The sequence below is a fragment of the Centroberyx gerrardi genome, chromosome 6 (assembly GCF_048128805.1).
Source record: "Centroberyx gerrardi isolate f3 chromosome 6, fCenGer3.hap1.cur.20231027, whole genome shotgun sequence".
Lineage (NCBI taxonomy): Eukaryota > Metazoa > Chordata > Actinopteri > Beryciformes > Berycidae > Centroberyx > Centroberyx gerrardi.
This window is the reverse complement of record NC_136002.1, coordinates 18,478,052-18,505,469: the sequence shown is the minus strand read 5'-3', so window position 1 is coordinate 18,505,469 and position 27,418 is coordinate 18,478,052. Positions and strand designations below refer to the sequence as shown.

General features: G+C 41.6%; 1 protein-coding gene across 2 annotated transcripts in view; it reads left to right on the top strand.

Moving 5' to 3' along the window:
* Window positions 1–27,418, top strand: part of grik4 (glutamate receptor, ionotropic, kainate 4) — a 150,462-nt gene that overhangs the window by 66,867 nt on the left and 56,177 nt on the right. For both annotated transcript variants that reach the window (XM_071900631.2, XM_078284047.1), the window contains exons 5-6: window positions 8,813–8,991; window positions 12,561–12,614. In XM_071900631.2, coding sequence (XP_071756732.1) covers window positions 8,813–8,991; window positions 12,561–12,614 — 233 coding nt within the window. The remainder of the gene's footprint in view (window positions 1–8,812; window positions 8,992–12,560; window positions 12,615–27,418) is intronic.

The following is a 27,418-nucleotide window of genomic DNA, read 5'->3' as shown; positions in this document are numbered from 1 at the left end:
CAGCAGTTTGTTGGCGCGCAAAATCATTGGAGCTCAAAAAAACAAGATGGACGGAGAGGCGAAACTGTCCTTGGGTGTAGGGCTGCAGCTATCGATTATTTTAGTAATCGAGTATTCTACCGATTATTCCATCGATTAATCGAGTAATCGGATAAGAAATACTTTTGCTTTATTAAAGAGCAATAGTAAATATACAAAAGAGAAAAGCTGTCCGCACAAAGCTGTCCATACGACACTGTGATTTACTGAAAACGAGGTGAAATAATAATTATTATTGATATTTATTACTAGGCCTAAATATCATACAAGTTCATAAGACTGGCTAATGTACATTTATTTGCTATGTTGAAGGGTTGCCCTACACCTGCTGACCCTACTCACTGCAATCAAACTAAACTGAATATACCTGCTGTATTGGACTGGTGCATTTTAGGCTCCAATTGCTACTTACACCACCTGATATTTTGCTTTCTGGGGTATTTTATGCATCACTGTGAGGGGAGTAGGTGTGTGTGTGTGTGTGTGTGTGTGTGTGTGTGTGTGTGTGTGTATGTGTGTGTGACTATCATAATAATAACATGAATGAAGCTCAGGCTTTCACAAATTGACTGCAGCATTTTATTTTCTGTGGTTATTTTCTTGAGCAAAACTTAGCTAACTTAGGGACATCATAACTAGCCACCATATTGATTTACGTTCTTAACTAGCCATTACATATAGCCATAATTAACGTGCATTCTTTACTAGCCTTCATCTCATCCCGTTTTAATATTAAGTGCTGACTCCGCCCACCGGCCAGTTTCGGCGTACGCCGGTAGCAATTACAAGTGGACCCTATCCTACAGTCCCTGCTCTCAGCGGAGGGAGGGAGCTACGCTGTGTGGGAAGCGCTGTGATCGTCAGACCTCTCTGGATTAGACAAGCAAGTAGAGAAAACCGGCATCAGCCGAACCAATTTATTGCCAAATGCTTTGGGATTCAACACATTAACATTGCTTCCCATGGTCAGAAAAAGTCGGCAGATTTGTCGCTAGTCGCTTTTGAGAAATAAAGTCGCCAGGGGGGTCTGAAAAGTCGCTAAGTCTAGCGACAAAGTCGCCAAGTTGGCAACACTGGATCCGAAACTTTGGACACTTTCTGTCGTTTTCTCTGGCCTGTCTCTTCTCTTCGCCCCTCGCTATTTTCTCTCTTTCTCCAGCGCGTTGTGCAACAGTAATAATCATCCGTGCGAAACACTGAGCGTGTATATAGTTATATGGATTAAACGAAGCTTCGATGCAAAGAATTTGCATCGATGATTTTTAGTAATCGAGTTACTCGAGTTTCTCGAGGAATCGTTTCAGCCCTACTTGGGTGCATTCCATTTGGTTACGATTTCTCCTCGTCTCCTCACCTCGCGTCTCTTCCTCGACTCCTCGGTCAAAGGTCACGGAGGAAACGAGGAGACGCGCCATATTGAACTGACGTTTGAAGTGTTGCGTTGAGGCTCCTCCCGCGCAGGATGACAGCTGTCTAAATTATTGTAAGGCTCATGTTTTATCCACATAAAAATATTTAACAAAATTCAGATTAATGTTTAATTCATCTAAATTATGCCAACCTCTAATGAGCCTTGTCTACCTCATGAAAGTAGAACTTCTTTGGCCGGCAGCCGCGAAACGAGAAATCGCACCGTCAATGTACGTCCACTAAAAGTGTTTGTTTTTGCCACTGACAGGCTCAGATTGTTATTATAAGTGTCTGACAACATTATGGAAAGGACCCTACAGAGAAATGAAACGTTTTTCTTTACCTTTCGCCGGTCTGTGTGTAACCAAGTCTCGCTCAAGTCTCGCAAGAGTTGAGTTGTTGCAGGAAGTTACACACAGACCGGATCAAGCAAAAGGTAAAGAAAAACGTTTCATTTCTCTCATCTCAATCTGACCCTGTCAGTGGCAAAAACAAGCACTTTTCGTGGACGTACATTGACGGTGCGATTTGCCCCGTCGGATTACATTGCAGGCCGTTTCGCGGCTGCCGGCTGAAGCGATCTCGCTCAATACTGGACCAATTTCAAAAATTGTTGTCCCCTTTAGTCACTTGGATACAAAAAGATGGGAAAATAGGGTCCAGGTTGAAAAATACCGAAGTTACCCTTTAAGACAGGAGAAAAGGCTGTTGCAGTAATCAAGGCGCGAGGAGATAAAAGCATGTACAACAGTTTCTGCATCTCTAAAATTTAAAATAGATCTTATTTTTGCAATATTTCTGAGGTGATAAAAACATGATTGGACAAGCTTTGTGATGTGTTGCTCAAAGCATAAATTGCTATCAAACAGGACACCAAGATTTCTTGTAGGCTTGATATGTTGTGACAGGTAACCAGTCGATGGCAGTATTTGTTTTGTGATATGCTGGGACCGAATAACAAGGATTTCTGTTTATTTTATATTATAAGTTGATATATATTTCTGTTGATTTAGTAAGAATTTATTCTCCCGAAGAAATATTCCATGGCAACACACAAACACAATTCACAAGAATGATGAATACAGAATGAGAGATACATCAAACAAACACAGCAAACCAACTGGTGATCCAGAGAAGACACAGAAGTGATTCCAGCAAAAGACAAACGTACCGGCCTTTATCATGAAAATATGTCCTGTCATGGCAACAGTCATTAGGCACCATGACCAGGGTTATGAATATGGTGAGAATGGAAACAGAGGTAAGCTACGCCTAAATGGCAGACATTTGTATTTAAATTTTTTTAAATAAATAAAAAAAAATACAAAAACGTCAGATCTTGTCTGCCATTCTCTCTAATATAGTTAAACATCACTCCATCTGCTGCTGAGCCCGTGTGTCCTCGGCCACTTCTTCCCAGAGAAACCCCAGCAGCGCTCCCTCTCCTCTTCGCCTCTTGGCTGCCGGGGGACCCGAGGAAGCCGTGGAGGTCACACATGGGAGCGGGCGGCAATATCTGATGGCCCCGGTTGCTCACCAGGGGGACTGGGATCGGGGCCGGATGGGGAGCGCACAGCGGCTGACTCCGGCTGCTGGTCCTCCACACATGAGTCTATTAAAGTGGGATGGAGCGCCGATGGCCTCCCACCGGTAGCCTCATGCATGAGGGAGAACCAGTACCAGCTGCAGCCGTTTGCTCCCCATCCTCAGTGCCCGGCACTGGTGACATGAGGTCCTAAAGAGACGCGCATGGTAAAAGAGTCGCATGTGTGCATTTTATAGGCCATGTCTATGTCATAATGAACGAAGTTCATTCAGGCCTATTAGATCATGGAATGTCATTCATATTAATGATAAATCCTATAAAAAACCTCCATATAGGATTCACGTTACTTGCCCCCCACTCACCCTCTCTATGCACTGGAGGATCAGCTGGCGTGTCTCCTCCTCTGTCCCTATAATCACATTCAGAAGCCTTAAGCTCATTTACTGATGCCTATTTGGGAAAAGTTTGACATCCTACAACTACAACAGATCTGTCAGTATATGAACATTTAACGTAACCCTTCATTAATAAATGTTCGGCTAACATTTAAACCCTATGCTATTTCTGTTTGAAGAATATATAACAAGTCGGGGCTACTTACACCTGTGGATTTTTTTTCAGCCAATGTTGGCACGTTTTCTGATGGTATGGAGGTGGGCTTATATCCACACATGCCAATGGTTAATTGACTTCACTCATTATTTCCGCATCGAGGATACACCTGAGTATCCTCCGACCACGCCTTATTGGAGGACGGAGGCGAGGAGACATGAAGGATCCTTCATGCGTCTTTTAACCAATTGGAACATCCTTAATGATGGCGGCTCATTTTTGGATGCCGAGTCATCGAGGAGACGAGGCCGTGAGGAGGGAGGAGAGGACGCATTTTGGCCAAATGGAATGCACACCTTGTCTACTGAAACACAGCTTACTCACGGTACATGAAACACGTCCCTATTGATGATCAAATCCAAGACTGTTGCAGAAAACACACCGGAATCCCATACCGCAAGGAAATGTCCACTGGAGAATCCACAGTTCACTCCCGAATCCGCTGCACGTTGTCCTCACGGCAACTCTTCATCAGAAGAACTTGTTAACAACACGACATGCTGACTTCTCTTGAACTCTGTAGACAATCTCACAACCAAGGGTAATCTTCAAGCAACGAGTAACTACTGTTTTCATCGACTTAATAACGTAATAACTTAACTAAACATTGTAAAATAAAAAACGACAGCTCTCCGACATTTCGTCTCTGCATTTCTCCCTTCTCCAACATGGCGCATTCCTCAAAAGTTTTCTGGCTTCCTATTGGCCAAGAACTTAACAAGCATTGCTATTGGTTAGAATTAGGTCAGGTAACCATAACAATGGGTCAGACCTAAATTCCAAGTAATAGAAATTACCAAGAGTAATGTAGGAACTCAACACTTTGTTTATGTTCACAAACCTTAAAATGTACTATGCAGAGAAAATAAGAAAATACCTAATGCATTACATTACATTATATAAAATGGTTAACATGTACTGATGACAGTAATAAATGTATGATGCATTACACTGCATTAAACCCAAATACTCACAGCAAAAGGCTGTAATGTAAACAAAAAATAACAATACATGGTTATAAAACCAGGGTATTACACTCATCTCGGGTATGCTCCTGTCTCCCGGCTCCATAGCTGTGTACTTGCTCAGTGATTCACACTGCCTGGAAATGCCATCAGTAACCTGTAATCAAAGTTGATCAAGTGAAAGAGGTGCTTCAGTGGCTCCGGGAATGTCTTCAGAATACAATGTGAGAAGGAAACTGTAGAAAGGGGTGAGAATGAAGGGATGAGAGTAATAGCAGGGGATGATGATGGTGATGGTGATGATGATGATGATGATGATGATGATGATAGCGATTATGTTGGTGGCACTGATGGCAGTGATGTTGGTAGTCATGGTGATGGTGGTGGCAGTGGTGTTGGTGGTAGTAGTAGTTGTACATGTTTACAGTATTTTGTTTTCTAAAACAAAATGCTTTTTTTTTTCTGCTTTTTATGAAATGGATGGAAGCCAGTTGGTTGGCTTTAAACTCTCCTACCTGCTGTTTGGAGAAATTAGTTTGATATAATAACCAGCATAATGAGATTTTGATTTGCGGAGTGTTTGTGGAGAGTGTGTGTAGTTTGTGAACGTGCATGTGTGCTGCACATGTATCTGTAGTAGAATACAAAGTCTTTAGGTCTTTTCTCTGTCAATGAGAATAAAGGAGTCAGGATTCAGGCTGTTTTCTCATCTGGTTCAATGAAATATGGAGTTTTCCATCAATAGACGCATCAACAGACTTAAAATGAAAGCATCCTCTGTCAAAGAGCCTTAAGAGGGGTTTTTCCACACAAAATAGGCTGACCTGAACTCTGCTGTCTTTGCCTTGTTACCATATTCTCAAGGCATCTACCTTGGAAATTTTTAGCAATTTAGCGCATCCACTCCACGATATTACACACAAACTGAGAAGCGCATACAAATGAATGTCACCGGGGGGTCAGCCATTTGCAGTTCCCTGTGTGCAGTGTGAACAATGAATACGAATGCTGTTTGCAAAAACAGAACGGGAGTGATCAGCGGGAGCAGAGAGAGCCGAGTCAGTGGGAAAGGGAGTGTCTTGACATGTGGTCCTGTCTTCATCACTTGTAAAGAATGGATCTGAAAGAGGGGAAGTCATAACTAGGCCTAACCCGCTGCATGATGTATGGCTGTCATCAAGGCTTTGGGTCTGTACTTAAAAAATGTGTTAAAAGCTGTGTCTGTGACCTAAAGTTTTATTCCCCTACATTTGTCAGGGAATTCATATTCAAATGTTATGCAACATAGTGTGTTTAGAGTTTTTAAATGTTATGTTTTTTTTGCAACCAGCGACACACTGTGTGGTGGCAGTATTTGCTTACTATGCAAAGGGACTAGGTGAGTGCAAGATACTGCAGAATATACGTGCGTGTGTGTGTGTGTGTGTGTGTGTGTGTGTGTGTGTGCGTGTGTGTGTGTGTGTGTGTGTGTGTGTGTGAAACTTTGCAGGCATCCCCTGGTGACAGTATGTGAAAGGTAAATGAGTGGTTGCCCAGCTTGAATGTCAGCCTCTACCTTTATCTGTGCTGTGTGCCTGAGAGAGAGCCAGAGCCATGTGTGGTCCATGCCAATGAGGGAGTGCGCTCTCACTAGCACACACACACACACACACACACACACACACACAGGCCGCCTCAAATCCTATGGAAAGAGACTCATACTTCACAGGACCATGCACACACGTACACATTCCCGTAAAACTTCACTCATTTTCTCTGTAAAGGGACCCATGCAAGTCTAACTAAAGAACAGCGAATTCTTCATTCAGCAGCATGTTGTTCTTTTGATTGAAACTGGTTCAACAGAGCAAACAGCGAGAGAACAACATGGCTGCTGTAAAGCACCCCAGTGAAAAAAAAGATTCAAATTCCCCTTTGAATCCTGTGCAGGCAGAACACTAAACAGAATATGAGCTTTCTTCTGTGCATCATTCTCTCATCTTGTGCGTGTGTGTGTGTGTGTGTCCGTGTATGTGTGTTTGGAAGCCAGCTGTATATTACGGCATATTGTCTAATGTTCTAATGTTGTGGACGTGAAATTGTATTTGATGCCCTGCAAGAAGCCATAGAGATTGGATGCAGGGGGGGAGAGAAGGAGGATGGTTTATTTGAAGCTATTTCAAGCTCATCAAAGTTATTCTGCGTTACTACGGAGGAAGCCGATGTGACAGGTTCTAGACACAGGCAGGCGAGCAAGCGGAAGCCAGGAGTGATGCTTCATGAGTGCACAGAAACAGATAGCCAGCTACAGGCAGACAGACACACAGCTGCCGTAGAGACAGACAGACCGATAGACGAGCAGAAACACCGACAGATAATTACAGAAGCTATTAGACATGATAACGCTGACTGGGGCGATACTGTACAGCTCGGATTACTATGTGCTGTGTAGATCAAATAAGTCAACTAGATAAGTTATAATTGCTATACCAAAATGGTCCCTCACGTGATAGATGAAGAACTCTGCTGTCACCATGGTAAAAAACACATGATCTCAGTTGAATCCACATTCTGCTATGCCATTTCATTATTACCTTATTATAGAAATGGTAGATGGAGGCTCAGTTAATTTAAGTCCTTCCCCCACAAAGTTACAGCATGTCCTTCTCATATGACTCTCCTCAACCTATATTAAGAAATGTTTTATGAGTGTAATGTGTTTTGCCAAGTTCCCAAGGTGAAGCCATTGTAACTGACACCCTGACATGTAGCGAATGAGTTTAAACTCCTATATGGAAAATTAGCCCAATAACCTCTGAGGGTCTGGTAATATATGGATGTAAAGTGACTGGTAAAGTGCTGCTGGGAGCATTTTGATTAAGTCAGCTATACTTTAATTAGGGCAAATCCCACTTACCTCACCGGAGTCAAACGGTCTATTAGCGTGGGATAGAATACAAGAGAAGTTGCTGAAACATCCCTTAGTGTTTAATGGCTTTACAATAACTGTAATTAAAGGTAACCAGTTCAATTGTTCTGCACAGAGAAGGCTTGATGAATTAATTATTGGCAAATGTGGCAGAAAAACAAACTTTTTGTTTGTGGAGCAAAATTACAGTGTGCCATTTGTGATGATGGGCCACAAATAGTTAATCCAAGAATAGTGGCACCTGTCTACAAACCATTTGAGGCCTTCTTTATGTTTTAACATGTCAAGTTGAGTCAACAGACCAATTTATTTATTTGTTTTTAAGGACAATGCACCTTATTAAGATCCTATATTACAATGTCAACCATCACTTCCTAAATGCACTTGACTTTCCTTGTGTTCACCCAAAAATTAAAATTCGGTCATTATCTACTCATTCTCATGCCAGTACAAACTCGGGTGAGTGGTTTTTCTTCATACAACTTACCTGGAGTTCTCCAGGCTCGCTGCTGGAGGAGCTTCTTCCAGTGAATGGGAAGTGAATGGGGAGCTGGATGTTCTGCTTCAAAAAGGGCAATAAATGTCCATAAAATTACTCCATAAAGCTCGTGTAGTATAATCAAAGTCTTCTGACGCCAGACGATCGCTCTATGAGTCGGAAAAAATGTAATTTGATCCATTATTTCATGAAAATCCGAGTCGATCGCCATTGCATGTAGTTCCGCATTACCAAACCTCGCGAAGCCACCGTGGCCGCGCAAGGTTTGTGTGTGCGATAGTGCCCGACCTCCATCTCGTGAGGTTTGGTAATGTGGAAGTACATGCAATGGCGATCGACTCGATTTTCATGAAATAATGGATCAAATTACGTTTTTTTCGACTCATAGAGAGATCGTCTGGCGTCAGAAGACTTTGATTATACTACACAAGCTTTATGGAGTAATTTTATGGACATTTATTGCCCTTTTTGAAGCAGAACGTCCAGCTCCCCATTCACTTCCCATTCACTGGAAGAAGCTCCTCCAGCAGCGAGCCTGGAGAACTCCAGGTAAGTTGTATGAAGAAAAAAACACTCACCCGAGTTTGTACTGGCATGAGAATGAGTAGATAATGACCGAATTTTAATTTTTGGGTGAACTATTCCTTTAACTTTTTAGTTATGAAGTGTATTTTCTTAACTTTTACAAAAGACCTATATTATGGTAAAGCTCCATCCATGTGGGAGAGGCTTCCCTTCATTACAAGTAATCTTCTCATGTATTTTTTTTTTTTTCTCTGTGTGTGTGTGTGTGTGTGTGTGTGTGTGTGTGTGTGTGTGTGTGTTGCCGGCAGGCTTATTGAACCTGGAGCGGCTCCTCAGGCAGTTCCTCATCTCCAAGGAGACCCTATCGGTGCGCATGCTTGATGACAGCCAGGATCCGACCCCACTGCTGAAGGAGATACGAGACGACAAGACTGCCACTATTATTGTTGACGCCAACGCCACCATGTCACACATCATTTTGGAACGGGTGAGTGTGGTAAACATTATAGCGCAGTTGTTTAAGAGCTGATTACAAGTATTATTTGAGTGTCTACAGTCTTAGCCTTGCACTCATAGAAACTCCTCAGGATCCACGTTTATTTTTTACGTATATTTAATTATCATACATCTCAAAAAAGACAAGGAACTGAAATTGCCAGTGGCAAAAAAGTGTTCAAGGCTGAAAGTAATGGTAGGTGGAGAGAGTGATTTTTCAGCTGTTCAATAGTTTTTAGTCTTCAGTTTTGACTGTCCTGGCCTGTAGCGATAGAGATTGTATTCCTCACACACTGTGTGAGCACACTGAATAATGTACACAATGTATAAATAATGAAATATCCTTTGCACTGCCATAATCCATTTGGACTCTTGAATAGCAAGTAAATATATGAGGTGAAGTTATGTGCTTTTGGCGCTGGGCTCAGCATTTAAAGAACAGGGGGCCAGAGCACAAGAGTCTGAAATAAAAAGCAAATGAATCCCGTCCGACAAACCTATTACATCAAATTATATGGATGAGAGCATTAAATCACGTTGTATTCCATGATTCATTGTCTGTAAGTGAGAACTCCACACAGTCGAGTGGATTAGCGCGAGTAAGAACAGACAGACTCAACAATGAAGAAGCTCTCTTAAGTTCATTGACATTAATTCATCGTTTTGTCTACATGCTATGGATCAAAACATAAAGCTGTGAAGCAAATTAAGTGGACTGTAATACTTTTATCTCTCTCTTATCTATTATCCATCTGTTTCTGCCTTTCCTAGAAACGCCTTTTGCATAAAAACATAACTATGTAATAAACAAAGTGATAAAGTTCATAATGTGAGAGAAAAAAGTTTACTGATGACATTAATCTCCGATGTGACTGCACTATTTCTGTCGGTAATGCATCGATGTGACCTTTCTGTGGTTGCTATCTCTGCTAATAGCACACACCTGTAATTAACGTCAGCGCACATTATAAAGCCCTTAGACACTTTGACTCCAACATAATGTTGACGCTTCTCTGGATTGGAGGCTTCTACGGTTTGTAAAGAGCCTTGATCGCATCAATAAAGGTGAGCGTGGGAGCAGAGGAAGCGAGGGTGCTTAGGCGGGAGCAGCATATGGCCTGTTTGTAATTAATACACACCTCATTATTTCTAGAAGACGATGGATGGATGGCTAGAGTGGAGGTGACAATAACTACAGAGGATACACGGAGTGGGACGGGGTGAAGGAGGGGAAGAGAGGAGCTAGAGAGAGAGGAGAGATCCTTGTGTGCACAGATAGTCTCTCTTTCTCTTTCTATCTCTTCCTCTTTTTCTCCCTCATGCCCTCCCTTATGTTCTGTCTCTCTCTCTATTCTAACTCAATCTCTCACCTCAATCAAGTGTTCAGGCTGCCATCAGTGGTCATCTAGTCACCATAGCAACCCTGGGCCACAAAGCAATGGGGGACCACAGTGGGATGTCTCTCTATCTCTGTCTCTCTCTCTCTCTACCTTTCTCTGTTTGTTCATCTCCAGTTTCAATATGGAGTTGCTCTCTTTCTCTCTCTCTCTCTCTCTCTCTCTGTTCTCTCTGCTCTAATCATCTACCCATTTCACTTTCTTTCTCCACACCTCCCTCCCTCTGCAGTCTCGCGCCTCCATCCCTGTATCTCTCCTTCTTTTTCTTTGTTTTATTTTTCATGCCATCTGTCTGTTTGTCAAGAGGCATCCTGCAGTGGTGTGGTGGAAAGTTGGCAGTCTCCCCCCCTTATGAGGAGCGCCTAGTTGCCAAACATATTAAAGCTGTGTGCCAGCATACTTGCCGGGCTCAGATTTGATTACATGGTCAAGTGCTAGGAATCATCGTGATGATAAGAGTGGCCAGCTCGCCCAAAGGGGCAGAATTGGCCTTTGTCATGCAAGACATTCCCCCTTATTTGTCTGTTTACATCTTACATCAAACCCTCATCACACAAAGGTCTCACTGTCTGAGGCTTTAGCATTCAGAGGGGTTTAGGTCAGCAGTGTTAGCATTCTGAATGTAATCTCGCTCAGTCAGGCCTGCGCTGTTGTGCACAGCTACACAGAACAAGAGCAGGACAGATAGTGAGCCCAGAATAAGGGGCCAGCGCAAACTGCGTGCACTCTGACCAAAAGCTGCAGTAGAACATCAAGGAGAACAAAAAGAGAAAAAAGCCAGGGAAGCTTACTTGTAATGCAGTGAAAGGAGCCAAAAAGGATGTTTTTCATCAGCTGCTCATTATGGTGTCACTGTGTCCTCTGAGTGGGATGCGGGTAGCACCCACATGCTAATTAGGTTATATTTCAATTTCTATTTGGTAAAGTATTAAAGGCATAGGTCATCCATGGAAAAGATACATGCTATTTTGAAATATGAACTTGCCACAAGATGGTTCTATTGAAGAGGAAAAAAACCTCAACCACCTTTCACCGTTAGCTAACAGCTTCCCACTAATGTTTAGCTTGCATGGCCACCATTTTTAGTTTCTGAATAACAGTATGCTAAATACACTCAAAGAAGGCTGCTTTATATGCACGTAGTACACTGGGCGAATGATCACTTTAAAGACATTGTGAGAGGTTATTCAAAGTTTAATAAAAAAGTTATATTACTCAGCAATGTTTTGGCTGTAATTATTGTTGGCAGCTTTCTCTTCTTACTGTTTCATTATTTATGCTCTTGCTGAAAGTCGATATAATATTCAAGGACCCAATGACATACACACGCACACGCACACACACACACACATACACACACACAGAGTTCAGTGTGTTTTTGAAAATATGACAGCTAAATATCTACTGTAAACCCTTAGTGTCAAGTTGTGGTGATGCACAACCGTAGGTAGAGTCAAGTGTTGAAAAGCTTCACTCTGTGTAGAGTCTCAGAAGGGGCATGTTGTGTGGGCGGGAGGACAGGTGCAATTCATGTTCATGAAGAAATTCACTCGAGGTGAAATGATAATGAATACTTACAGTATGACTTAAAATAAGAGAATGTTCTTTCAAATGGTTTGGTGTGATATATGTACTAGGTATTTAGTGAATTTAATCGTGAAGCGCATTGCACCATGATTGAACAGAAGCCCGTAGAGCAATGAATTTTTTGCTAATGACTTTAATGAAATGAAACTATGAAAAGTTCACCCTGCCCTTCACAACTGCTCCTCAGTGCGACTTTGATTTAATCAAATTGTAAGGCCGGGTATAGAGCGGCATACTAATACACCTCAGAAATTAATTGCTCCATTGAGAGCCATCGTCAGATAAGAATGTGTCTGGTCTTATCAGGATGTGAATTTGATCTCTCTGCTGCCTAGTGGAGCTTGAGCTACACAGAATCACTGACCTCTCAAATTCTCTCTTCTTTACTCCTTCCCCTCTCTATTTTGTTCACCCTCTCCCTTCTCGCTTTCTCTGACCTCCATCTAACATCTTTTTGTTCAAACTTCATCTCTTCCCCTTTCCCTTTTTGTCCCTTTTGTTCTCCCTCTGCCAACTCTCTTCCTCTTACATTTCTCTTTATCTTATACCCCACCTCTCTCTCTCTTTTCCTCTCCAGGCATCGGAGCTGGGAATGCTGTCAGTCTACTACACTTACATCTTCACCTCTCTGGTAAGGAAATGGGAGAGGGTTTGGGCATTCTGAAATAACATAGACTTCGAAAACTACAGCAGCACAGCAGCACTTTACTAACTAATACACTTTAACTCTTCCACCCTGCCGGTCCCGCTGGCGGTACAGTCATTACAAACAAAGGTTTTTTCTTGGAAGTTTTTCCATGTATGCATTGAGGGTCTAAGGCTGGTGGTGCCATTATATAGAATAGGTAGGCTGTTATGTCTGGCTAAAATCTGCTTTCGTGTGTCTTGTGATTTTTCTGATGTTTGTCCTATATTATTCTGCTCTACGGTTGAATCTTGATCAGTTAGATCTAGTTAGGCTCATTCTCTGCAATGTCCTTTGAGACATGCATGTGATAAATGGCTGCATGAAAAAACAAACTTTACAAACGCATGTTTCGCGGCCAAGCTTAATTGTTCAAACCCACAGAACTTTGTTTCAAATTCTAGTCAGTTTTCTAAAGATGCCAAATATGCTATGCTGAATTATAGGGAAATGTGTATAAAATAGTGCACAAGACATCTAGATTTTTTCCATTTGATGTACGTAATGGTCCAGCAATAAAAAACATGGCATCTTGGGTTTGAATATTTCAGTCAATATAAGTGTGCTATAGCTTCAGTGAAGTGTTGGAACGAGCAGATACAGAATGTGACACTCTTGTACAGTATGGAAAAATAATAATAATAATAGTAACTTTGAAGCTACTTAAGGGGAAATTTAAGGGGAAATTCAGGGTGCAAGGAGTTCATTGGGACTTGTTCATGGAAATAATTAATGATAAAATGGCAAGGATTAAGAAGACTGGAGCCAAGACAGTGGAATTATGGCATTGAGAACACAGCTACAAAAGACTGATAAGTCCTTTTATGCAGAGATCCCTCCATTCTCCCCCCCCCCCCCCCCCCCCCCCCCCCCCCCCGGTGCACTTGGAAATTAAAGAGATTGACCTCGTATCTGAGAATAATGGTCTTCAGGTACATAGAGGCTAAGGGATCTGTAAGAGATGCTGTAAGATCGTAAAGATAGCGGCTTGGAGAAGATTCGGCGCTATAGTAAACTTCCCCAATAGCCGCTCCTTAATGGAAATTAATTAGGTTCGAAACGCTTTGCTCTAATAGCGCTGTGGAGATGATTCATATCAACCTGATTTATGACTCATTAAGAGTGGCCACCACATTCATGTTTTCCTCCTCAGCCGGTGCCAGAGCCACTCCTCTTATTGCAGATCCCTTTCCTCTTCTCCCTTCCCTTAAATCGCTCCTCTTTCCTTTCTTTTGTATCTGCACCTAAATAAGCCCCCTCATCACTCTCCTCTAGTTTTGTTGTGCGAGGGTTGCCGGAGGGCGCAGCAAAGCACACGGATTCATTGTAGACAGATGACGATCCCTGCACCATTTCCTAAAAATCGAGCCATCGCTCAGTCACGGCAGCGTTAATAGCTTCAGCTAGCGTCATTAAAATGGTCGGCGGCGTGCCCCCGGCAGCCGAGGACATAATGTAGCGCTGGAGCCGTGAGTGGGGAAAATACAAGCATTGTTGTCCCCTTAGTTGTCGTCATAAGTGATTCATCCTATTTATCGTGTTTTCAAATGGCTCTACTGTATGTGAATCACACATACTACACACACACACACACACACACACAAAGAAAACGAAAGGAGGAATAAAAAGTTGAGTTACATTACGTTCTGTCACAGTTAATCAAACACCCACCTCCCAACTCACAGTGACAATACATCTCCGAAAATGACAATCGTAAATTGAATGCTTAGGCCAGTTTTTCATCCTCCCATTAAACTACACTCTGATTATGCCATCTCATTCAAGGTTAGGACATAATTTGATTGAAGAAGTCAAGTCATTTTTCCAAGAAATTCCGGCACTTTTTCTTTGCCCCCAGGCTGAGAGGCCTCCTCCTAATGGCACCACAGAACCAGGCAAGATAGATGATATAGATGATTATACGATCCACTGATCTTTGTACGTGTGTGTGTGTGTGCGTGCACTCTTATGTGTGTGTGTGTGTGTGTTCCAGTCAAGGTATTACTATTCCCAATATCTCGGTCAGCTAAGTTTCCAGAACCTAAGAAAAGTTTAATAGTGAGCAAATAGCATTTCTATAGTCTGTTTAAAGGTTATGTCTGTATTATTTACATTAAATCAAACTTACATTTCCCCCAAGAGATAAATGGGAGGATGTGAGCCACTCTGGGATTCATAAATGACATTACATCTCAATCTACTTGTAAACCTCTGTAACTGGCCACTACTGATGACCGCAATAGTCAGAATCAATACTTTTTTTTTTTTAAATTCAATTCAAACTTTACTCAGGACTCTTAAAAAAAGAGTTTACATAAAGGCTCTTCCACCAGTGTCTCCACAAATCTGATGAGAATCTGATACAGCTCATCACAGGGCTAATTAGAACCTCAGTAATGTTTTTTACACATACATTTGTACATACAAGATTTCTTATTACTGCTTGACAGGTAGGTACTCCAGTATTAGCAAACATATAGTACTGTGAAATCTTGGCACATGACATAGATGATAGACTCTGGTAAGATACCATGGACGAAAAATCCAGTGGTACAGATAGCAAGAAGAGGAAAAGGTTTATGACTGGCATGTTTTAAGTGTTCAGCAGTAATATGATCCACTCCACATGCCTTATTGTCACCTAACTTCATAATAGCATGGTGGATTTCCTCCGGCCGGACTGCCATGTTCTCTGTGAAGTCAACTTTTTCAACCACAAATGCATTACTTTAATACAGTTGAAAAAGTCATAATAGTGCTGTCGACACAGCTCAGCAATGAGCCACATACTCCATCAATATTAGATGGTAAGGAGGTTTTACAGTTGTTCATAACTCTGACCTCTTTCTTTTCAAGTTCATTTATCGTGAACAATCACATACTATAAACCAGAAACTTGAACAATGTGAACTGGTTGTAGCAACAGAAAGACTTTGAGGAAGAGTGCTAAGTAACCACTGGTCTGGTTTCATCTTATCTGACTCCATCTCTTCTCCAGAGTTTTTAGAATAGGTAATGGCCATGATAACAGGGGTCAACAACAGTCTTTAGTAGCTCTTCACTCCATTTAACTTGCTCCACTCCTCAACTCCCTCACCTTTCCCCTGAAAAAGCTTTTACATCAGGTGATCTGTGATCTTAAACATTTACCTCCTCCTAATGGTCCTTCAAAAGATCATGACTTCCCTAAATACTGTATATAGTAGAAAAAACTTTTGGACAAAAACGATTATGCACCACAAAAACACATTTCAGTGACTGCATTAATCCAGTTCAGAAGAATGCGGAGATTTGAACAACAAGCAATAAACTGCACATTTTTATCTTGGTCTTTAAATATCACAAGCTTGTGGTGGGGTAAAAGAAAGAGCAGTAATTTGATGTAATTGCCTGATGAGTTTTCTCAGTGTGGTGGCTTTAAGAGCCAGTGGTGAGGGGTTGCTGTTAGATGATTTGTTCGGGCTTTGACATTAGTTTGACTTCATTAAGCTTTGCAGGGTTTTCTCCTGGAAATGGTTTTCTTTTGTCTCGGAGAATGGTGAAGGTGTTTTTCAGATATAGAGATCTCTTATTTTTCCTCCAAGGAAATCAAAACTAGCTTCAGCTATATATTATTTTTCTAAAGCAGTCTATGAGACTTGATCTGGTTGTCTTGTACAACTTTCTTTTTATTTTTTTTAAGAAGAGTGGGTGGTGAACTCATCCTTACTATTATTAATCTTTATTTAGACAGTGGGAGAATAGAGAGCGAGACAGAGGACATAAAGCTCTGGCAGCTTCAGAGGTGGGAGGCGTACCACTCCACACCACCATCTCTGGGCAAATACATAACTTTTTTGTCAGATTTATTTAAAAGATTGTGCCAATGTCATAAAGTTCTTAGCTTACGATGTTCCCTTGTTGGCTTACATAAATCTGAATTCTGCTGTCCACGATTTCAGACCGTTAGTCAGGGATTTAGTTTTAGGTTGCTTACCTCATGGCTCTCATTGACTGGAATAGATGCACACAGACTATCTGGGTAAGCAGCTAACTTGCTATTTTCCTTATGCCTTATTCCTTAAGCAAAATAATTACTTCTAATCATCTGATAGTCTGTTGACAGCACAGATGCCAAATATTTAAAATTAGACAGGTAACAAAAATGCAAATGTTGAGGTTAAGATTTGATTCACTGAGCATTTAAGAATATGTGGTTTGGACAGGAATCCTCTCTGTTTATGTATTCAGATCAAAAGAGCATCTAATCCATCTAAATTGCTGTCAAGAGTTTCCTGTGTGTGTGTGTGTGTGTGGGATATAACTCCATCATAGCAAAACTTAAGCAGCTGAAAGTTTGCAATGTAGCAACTTAAATTTGTTGACAAGAAAAAGACGATCCATTAGTTAGTGCTGTCCAATAAAGCATAAATGCCCCAAAACTCTGAATACAATTACAGCACATTAATTAAAGACTAGAAATACTTTATAAAGTATAAGGCTTATAAATGGTTTAAAAAACGCTTGTACATAGTAAACAGTTTCAACTTTAGATTAGGGGCCACTAAAACAAATCATTTATAATACATGACAAAAACATACAGCCCATAACATTACTTAATAATTCATGAAGCATTTCAGTAATACTTGTTAATATAATATAATATAATATTTCATACATCATTAGTAAAACTAATGATAACTTTATGAGTTCCTAAAGAAGGGGATGTGGAACTAACTATAAATATATTAACATTAGATAATGATGCATTAGATAGTGATGTACTAGCAATACTATTTTTCACTTCTGAATCAGACATAAAATGTTAACTTTAATGTTATTAATGATTTACAACTCAACTGCAATTTATAATATGAGTAACTTATTGTTATGAAATTCATAATTAACTTGTAGCTTGATAAGGCTTCTAAACGTTCATTCGTCTAAAGTTTTACCATCTTTTCAGCTGCTGTCCTCTCTCCTTCCCCTCATCTCCATCTCTCGATTCTCTCCCTATTTTCTCCAGCCATTTCCCCCCTCTGTCTCTCTCCTCTGCTGACACTTCATTTATCTCTGGTCTTGACATCCCTGACTAACGATCTGCCAGGCTGCTCCCCTGCCTAATCTGTTTCCCCTGAATCATCTCAAGACGCTCGTCAACGTCCTCGCGCAGCGCCCCATCTCTAGTCAGGGGTTTGCTGCGCCTACTCTTGGATTTGGCTGCTTTCATTCTTAATTTTGGCTGTTTGTTTTGCTTTGTTTATTCTGCTATTTGTTGTTGTCGCTGCTGTTGTTAATCTGGTGTGAGAAATGAGAAGAGGGAGAAGAGGCAGAGGTAGTCATTCAATTTTTTGCATCATAATTAAGCAAAATTGTAGTAATGAACGTTAGTGAATGCTATATGATGTTTCAAACTATACACTATTCATAGTGTTCACCACACGGCCATCTTGGGAGGGAAATAACAGGTGATTGTAATAAATTAACAGGTGATTATAATCAAATGACAGTCACAGCCAATGAGCCATGTACATGGTAAACCACCATATTGCATGTGACATTCATGGGAATACTATGAAAATGACTATATCATATAGCTATATGATTTGTGTGAATCTTCTTGCTGGCTCTCTCTCTCTCCATATTTTATACAGGTGTGTGTGTGTGTGAATTTATTACCTATATATAACAATAGCCCAGTCGATGTTAGGGTTTTTATTGAGAAGATGGATGTGAAAGAATGACCACCCATTGGCCATCATTAGAGATAATGATCTTCAGTGGATGCTGCCTCGGGGGAAGAGAGATGAATTCTTTTATTTGCCAATCCCTTCATTAACAGCCATAGGATTCAGATAGCAGCTCCCCGTAACGGTCTCTGAGACATGCCATGTGCTCCTCGCTACATTAATTCTGCTCTCCGACTTCCAAGGCACTGGCCCCGGATAATGCAAGGTAATGAATAATCTAGAAACAAGCATTCACTTCAGTTAATGATGCTGATCAGAATTAGACAGGCAGGTGATGGGGAGGAAAAGAGGCAGACATCACTCAGATTCTATCTAACAGTCTTCTGTTTTTGTGTACTAAAGCTCTTAGGGCCTGTTTATTTTCCTCTTTACCCATTAAATCCACTTAATACCAGCCATTAACATCCTGGGCTTTAATTGGAAGATCTAATAGAAATCTTGCTCCACAGTAATGGGGAAGTTAAAAAAGATATGCTATCCGGAGGCACCGGGCAGCTGGACAGCTCCACAGGGCTTTTGCAGACTTTCTCCCCTTATAGACATCTTTATATTTGAGTGTCAGTAGCTGACATCACACAGCTTCCTCAGCGCTGTAGCCTTATAGAGGTCTCTTAGGTCTCTCTTTACTCTGCAACACACACACAGATGCACAAGCATACACACGTATTATGCCTATACGCTTCTCAGTTTCATGGACAAACACACATGCACTCAGTCCTCGCTCCATGGCTTCCATCGGAGTGATTTGTATCCTGCGATCCACGCTACTCGGCAGGATTGAATAAATCACATGAGGTTGGCAGCGCCTCATCATATGTTGACGGGATGCCTAATGTCATTTGAAGGTTAGGTGAGCACAGGATTGGGCCTAGCTGTGCCTGGCAGGCCGCACTGTCGCTTTGCGTCGTCATTTTGAGTCCTGATAAAGGCATACACGCTCTCGCTCTCTCTTTCACACACACACACACACAAAACCTCACTTGCATCTGCACAAACACTCAAACACACACTTTCACACACAGCGCTGGCTGACATATTATCCCTGTCTGCAAAGCGAGGGCCATCACTCCACCCCCCCCCAACCCCTCCCCTCGCACCCCACCGCCTGTTTGTTTTGTTCTTCATGTTCCATTTCCCCTCCACACACCCATGATCCCTCTTGTCACTGTAGTCATTGTCATGCATCCCTGCCTGAAGAGCTGCCAGCGCTCCCCGACTGTCTCTCTCTCACACACACACACACAAATGAGCACACTCAAATAAATAAACTCATGTACATGCTCACCCACACAAGACCCAACACCAGTCTCCATCCAGTCCCCAGCCCACACACTCACACACACATGCATACATATGGCTGTAAGATCTTGGCCTTTGAAATTTGCTGCCTGCTTATCTGCCTCCCAGTCTGCCTGTCTGCTTGGCCGTAATAAGCTGCATATTTTTTGTCTTCTGGCGTCGTCACAAACATACAACCAGGAATGGCGAAATGGAAATAGGCTGCATATGTGCACACAATGCAGATCCACATGCTAATAGTATGTGCTCTAATACACACACACACACATACACACACACACAAATTCCGTCATTCTCTCCTTCACCCTTCTGTTTCCTGCCTCTCCCCCTGCATCCCTCTCTCTCAGTTCATATTAGGTAGAGCTGATTGGCTGCTTTGTATAAAAGGGTGATGAGGGGAGTTAGCTTTTACTCCTGAAGCATGGCTGATGCTTTTTATTCACCAGTTAATCCCTATTCTTTCCCAGACATTGCCATTCTCCCCAGCATTTGTTCTTGGCCTGCTGGGGTCCTGGGCTTCGACATGCTCCCTGCTTCTAATTATTCCTCCCAACTCTGTCAATTGGTAAAATGCCGGATGATTGAATAAAGAATGATTGCCAATGAGAAACAGGTAAAATTTATGCCTGTCTCCCCTCCGCCTTTGTCTGCCCTCGCCTTCTTTGTAATTCCACCTCTTCTTTCTTTCCTTACTGCGAAAACCTGAATCTCTCCTCTCTCTCTATCTCTCACTCTCTTTCTCTCTCTTGCTGTGTCTGGCCTTGATAACAATAATGTCTAGGTGATACAGAATTCAATTTCATAAGTTTATTGTTCTGGTAAAATTTCTTGTCCCGTATCTGCAAATGTGAATGAATGGAGGGAACATTGCTATATAAAAAAAAAACATGACTTCACATCAACCTCGCCCTCCATCTCTGCTGAACATTGTGGTACAGAAGATTTATAAATCAAAAGGGGAAAAAAAAAAAGGCTCGTCAGTCAAACTGCTTTAGAGGGCAGCCACTGTGACTGTGAAAATGATTGGGATTTAATTAATTCCCCTCCACGGCTTATGTAAAGTTCATATTTTCCTGTTTAGACACAGAGTTTGAGAATCAATCAACTGAGTAATAGAAAAGGTAATAGGCTGCGTGGAAGGTGACAACACAGAGTAGCATCCAGCCAGAATATAAACTATGTCATTATTATGTCAGATCGCCAAGTAATGTCTGCTTCCCACTCATGCGTAATGCAAAGATTCCAACTTATTGTTAACAGCTGGTATTAATTCACTAAGAGTAACATTTATTATATTGGTCCTTGACAGAGCAATAGAAACACTGTTAGCCATCAACACACCCAGTCCCCAGATGGAGGAACAAATGAGGTCTTTTAACATTGATGTAATTAATGCTGGGGACACACTAAACATATTTACCCCAATTCTGACTTGGCCATTTCAAACACTTTTGAAGATCACAGTGAGCCCAAACTAGTCAGAGCAGATTTTGGGACTGTCATGACAGATGGTTGGCACAAATTATTTGTGGGAAAGGGTCAGGGCTAGCCGGATATTCACACTGAATGGCCATTTCATTGCCACTGCATTATTCAGCCTGAGATTGCCTCCTCGTTAGCCGTTTTCTGTGTGTGTGGGGGATGATTTTCCCCGAACCGACGCATCCGGCCGCTCTGACATTACGTCAGTCGACACTGATGCTGTGCAGCTGGTTAGTCTCTACATCCATGGTTAGCCAGTGGATTTAGCAACTTTACCAAGAATGTCACTCGATTTTGACAAAAACATTGTTTTTGCAAAGACAATATGTTGGTTAAGGGGGTGATTTCAACAATTCTATTCTGCTGAAACGCCAATGAAAAACGGTTCAAACTTTAGTCCCGCGCACAAAGGCGCTGATTGGCTCAATTGTTTCTCGGAGCTAGAACAAGCCGTTGACTAGAGCAACACCAGACTCTCTGAATCACTCAACAAAATCTGAAGAGTGGGTGGGACATGATTCAGAAGTCTGGAACCAGGCTAGGTCAGGGCCTTTCCCCCGATGTCCTATAATGTGCATATGAATGCATATTAATGCATGTTGGATTGTGCTTGGGAGTTCTTTGTGAGATTAGAGGTCCCGACATCAGTGACGTCAGCAGAATAATCTCAATTACTTTAAGTGTGATATCCCCTTCTTGCCTAATCGTCTTGTGTTAGCATGTTTACGACTGAGAGACAACAATTCTGTGAAATCTGTTATGTGTGTGATGCAATGAGTTTTCAAAAACAGTGTGAATTTTAAGTCTTCTAGTGTGTTCTCAGCCTAAGTTTGTTAACAAAGATAATTGGCTATCCAGCGCCCTGTTTGTTTTTGACTGCCTTATGATAGTGGAAATGTGTTTTGAGGCTGTGTGAGAGACTGCCAAAGACCTGGCATGCTAATTGTGATTCTGCCCTCCTTGCCTTATCACCCTAAACATAGCTTTCCAACGGCGTTATAAGAAACTCTGAGAAGACCGGTTGTTTACCATAAAATTATCTCCATTTTAACAGTATGTTAAGACCTGAGGTTCTCTAGTCTGTTTCTTGCTTAACCGATTAGGCAGATGCTGGCTGGATGCTTGTGTAAATGGAGGCAAACAATTTAGTACTAGATGTTCCTCCCTTCAGACTCAGTGCTTTATATGTGTGAGGAGTTGCAGCGTATTGATTATTGTGTGTCAGCCCTATTACCACCACTCTCCCTCTGAGCCCCACGTCTGGATGACTCAGTGTTGACAATTGTATTACAGCCTATTATCTTCCAAATCCCAGGGCCTGAGTCTCAGCATACTGTAAGGTCTTGTTAGGAAACTTGAAATTGCTCGCTGACTTCATACCTGGCTTCCTTTCTGTGGCCCCCTGTCTGACTTCCTTCCTGCCATCATCCAGCAGTAACTCCCCATCCACCTTGCTACCTCCTTCTTTCCTTCCGCCTTCCCACCCTCTCTCCTTTCCTTCCTTCTATCTTTCTTTCTTCCCTTCTTCCTTCCTTCCCCCTTCCTTCCTGCCACCCCTTTCCCTTCCTTCCATTCTTTTTTTCCCTTCATCACCTGCCTTTAAGCTGTCTTATACTGCATGATAAGCTGTGAATTTGCCAACATAAAGTCACCATGAAATGCATTTGCAATATCACACCCCATCAAGCTAAATCTGCAAAAGAACTTACGTGGATCTGCATGCTTTCTTAGTAGTGACTTCATTTAGCGGAGAATTCTCACTATCATGCCTGTAAATGCCAGTGACTCTGTCTCATAAGGACATGGATGCTCCTGCGTATGTGGAACCACCACTTACCACTAATGAGCTTGTTAATTACTAATTAACTGAAAGATAGTGACATTTTTGAAAACTGTGAACATTTTCTCCCCTGGCCTTCTCTTTGTAAATCATTTCTCATCTGGAAATCAGCACCGGAGGGCTAATGCGGTTATTATTCTGTCACCCCTCTTACCACTCTGTTACCCCTCTTCCTTTCTCTTTGAAACGTAATTTCCATTAATTAATTATCAAACTACGTTTGTGTATGTGCGTCTATGTGTGTGCATGTGTCCGTTCGCACACATGTACATATATGCATGTGTGTGAGTGTTTATGTGTGTGTACATCCACACATGTGTCTCTGTGCTTTCGTATTCACAGTTGTAGTTCTTCCGGCAAAGTTTGTAAGTAGGTTCGTAAAAAGATATATCTACTGAATATATCAAATATCTAGTACAGCCGAACTAGTAATTACACTGCATCTAGATGATCTATGTTAAGAAAAAGTAAAGATGTTGGCTTATTTCAGATATTTTAGCCAAAACAGGAGTCGAACGCGCCAAGTCCACCCACAACAGCCCTTCCGTGAGGCACGTCATCCAACGTGTGTGTGTTCGACTCCTATCTTTTTTTTTTTTTTTTTCATAGTAACGGTCGCTGAGGATCATGGGTAGGCTAATGTAGCCTTCCGCTATTGTCCAAAACTGACAAAAAATCTTGATTTCTCAGAATCGAAGGTGAAATAATTAAAACAGATGGCCATAACATTAACCTATCGTATTGTTGATTTATCAAGGACACTTTCGTGTTTTTGTGTTGAGAAATGTTAAAGATATCATTAAAATCGAAGGTTATGTTACGGCTTCTGTGCTCCCGAGTATCGACTGACAGAAAAAAAAACGTGCTGCAGGCACGAAAGATACTTCCAATTGAAATACATTAGTTTGAAAGTCGTGCTGAGTGTCACGAAAAAAATGGAAAAATCGTGTCCATGAACACGAATCGATAGATTAAATTACGTGACTATTTCACGAACTGCCGTGAGGCCGGGTTGCGTATTCTCACACATCAAGCATCTACTAGCAGGCCATTAGTGATGTTTACATCAACTATTATGTCCAGCTCTTGACTGTTTTAATCAGCCTGATGGAGTTTTCATTTTGAAGAATTACTTAACCATTATTATATTCTGATTATCACATCAGGCAAAGAACTGTAGGGAGCCAGGTCGATACACAGCCACCTTTAGCTGATTGTGGAGGAGTGTCTGATCAGGATGAATGAGAGGAGAAGGGGAAACCAATAGTCTTGTTTCTCGCTCTAAAATGTCTTGTTCTATCTTTTAGGCAAGTGAGGTCGGTTATGAAGTTGCCATATTTTTGTTGGATCATAAAGGAACTTTGGACATGGTCTCACAATCCCAGCACAGATGTAACATTGAGGCCTTTACTTAAAGCTCCCATAATCTACACTTTCCAGTGTTTTATTTTATGTCTTGAGGTCCATTCAAAGCTGTTTGTGTGGTGTCATGTACCAAAAACACTCTCAATCCATTTTTACACGTTCATTTTCCAGCATCTCTCTGAGCCTTGCCAAGAACAGGCTGTTTTTGTTGCTGTGTCTTTAAGGCTCATTAATATTAACGACTCCTCTGTTCTGATTGGCTAACCGTTTCAAGAGTGAAACGTGAGACACCACAGCCTGGCAGCTACAGGTAGGGAAAACCGCTCAACCGCTTTGAAAAAAACACTTTGTTAGCCTATTATTTCTTACAAAAATGATAATGAGCGAACCTTTGTTACACCAGAAAGTTACGTAAGTCCAAACAGCTTGATTAGAGGCTCGGTTTTCTAATATTGATTGTGTGGATTTAGTTGGCGACCGTGCGTTTTGATAGTTTCACGATGTTTAGATAGCACATCCAACTCCTTTATAATCAAAGAGGCAAGGAAAATTTTTTCTACAATATGGGACCTTTAACATTTGCACTGGAGCTAATGCAGATGCGGCTGTAAAAGTGACGCTCCTAAGTCACTGACCAGGTGTACAAGCATGGACGACACTGAGGCACACACTTTTTTAACTTAATTCATATGTATTTGAGGTGTATCGATTAAAAGCACAATAATGTATCAAATTACACTATCAGTGTGATTTACTAAATCAGAAAGCAGTTTCAGTCAGGAACATTCTTGTCGAAGTTAAAACCATTATAGCACAAATGGTTATACAGACGTATTTGGCGGTACAGGTTCTGTTCTCTGGGCTGCTCCCTGAATCCAAGCAGCATGCTAAAGGTTCAGCAGGGAGCACAGTCAAACCTCCCAGTGGTTTACAGAACAGAACTCAGCAGACACATATCATTGAGATGTGGAATATACGTAATTTCAAGAGAAAAGCCTACAGAAACATATACCATAGCAAGTATATTGATTAGTAAGGAACCAGAGGAGGGAGAAAGCAGCACAACAGCAGCAGCATGTGGCAGGTAGGAACCACAGGGATGAATGAGGAGCCGACAGTTTAAATGGACGCCTTGTTTGAAGTGCCGAACGTTGGTTGATGTTTGTTGGATCAGCTGACGAACAGCTGATGAAGCTTTCACCTTTGTGAGCTGTTTTTAATGCCTAGAAAAGCATACTGTCTCAAAATACAGTTGTGCACTGCATGTTTAACAGCTTTCATTTGCATTACAATGCAGAACACCCTGCAGATCCCAAAAATATTGGCTGCAGAATTGGCTGCATTTTTGACTGGGCTGATAATAGATGTGTAGAAGAAAGAATTTAGAAGAAAACACTCTTACATTCCCTGCAAAACAAAATGAAACAAATGTCGCTGAAGAGGGAACTAACAAAAAGCTCACTAAGACAATAAACCAAGTAAATCAAAAGGGCTTTTAAAACGGCACTAAAAGGCTTTCCTGGGGAAGCCCACTGAGAGCAGCAAGCAGCTAGACAGTTTTACTGAGACATCCACTATACATGCCCGGTAATTCTATGTAATATGACAAACAGAAAACAAAGCACAAAACTGGGAGTTCAATGAAATGCTTATTCAAAACTAAAAGTGAAAGAGGCAGCAAAGCCTCTCTCTTCCTGGTGTAAAGGACCACAATGAGCCCCTGCCAACATCAGTTTGCCGACTAGAGCGCTGAGCCGGCAAGGCTCTTAGCTAGTCAGCATATACGTATTAACCTAGTGTTATCTTAACCCTGGGCTACCAGTTGGCCCATGGTTATCTTAGCCCCTTTTCACACACACCCATTTAACCGATGGCTAGCCTAGGGCTAATGATTCACACAGCGTTCTTCTTAGCCTGGCGCTTACATGTCCGAAGGTACACGCAATCTATGTTTACATGAATGACACATGACTCCACAGCCTAACTAGCAACAATTATTCTACAGCTATTGGGGCGTTATGCAAAAACAATTAAAAGACATCGGTTAGAGAGAGAAAAACGTAGAGCGGAGATTTTGAAAATAAAATGGAGGCTTACTTGCCTTTTCAACCAGTGACAAGCCTCCGAGATGCTGTTGTTTATGTCACTGATGACACTTTTTATTGAGGCACGTCCTGTCCAGTCTATCTTGGACAGATTTTTTTGTCTATAAACTTAAAAATAACTCTGTCTCTGCCTGCAACCAGTTAGATCTCTTTGATAGGTTTCTTTTCCTTCCCTATTTTTTTCTTTTTCTTCTTTTTGCTTTTGACTTCTGTCACAGTAGTATAATGTTCCATGGTAATAAAAACACTTGAGCCCAGGGATGCCACGCAGCATTGCTTAGCAACGTTGTGAAGGAGAAGTTATTTGATTGGACAACACACAAGGGACACATAGTCTCCCAACCCTTTTCACACAGCCACCAATAACCCTGTTTTTAAATGAGTTTCTGAGGATAACCCTGAAAAGTCGGGAAATGTTCGTTAGCCCAGGGCTAAAAGACAAGTTAGCCCAAGGCTAAGGAAGCACTTAGCCCCCGGCTAAGTGCTGTGTGAAAAGCCTTTTTAAGACAGTGGCAAAGTTCCAAAAAAAAGGGCAACTTCTGGACTGTCCTGTGGTTCAGTTGGCTGAGATGCCTAGCATATAAACGCAATGTCTTGGGTTCACAATCGACCTAGAAGCTTGTTGCTTGTTGCATCCCCTCTCCCATCTTTTTCTGTCTTCACTGTGAACTGTCTAATAAAGCAGACATGCCATAAAAATAATCTTTGAAAGGGCATTTCCCCAGAAATGCTATGGGTCTGGGGACATAATGTTCCCCCGGGAGAAATTTCAGAAAATCTGCTTTTTTTCTGGTGAGTTTTGTACAGTGGCATGTACATACCCTCTCAAGGGAGAAAATGCAATATACTTGCATTTCTAACCTCTCACCAAGATTAATATGTAATCCAATCTAAAAATTACAGGTATAAAATGAAATGCAAATTGAAAT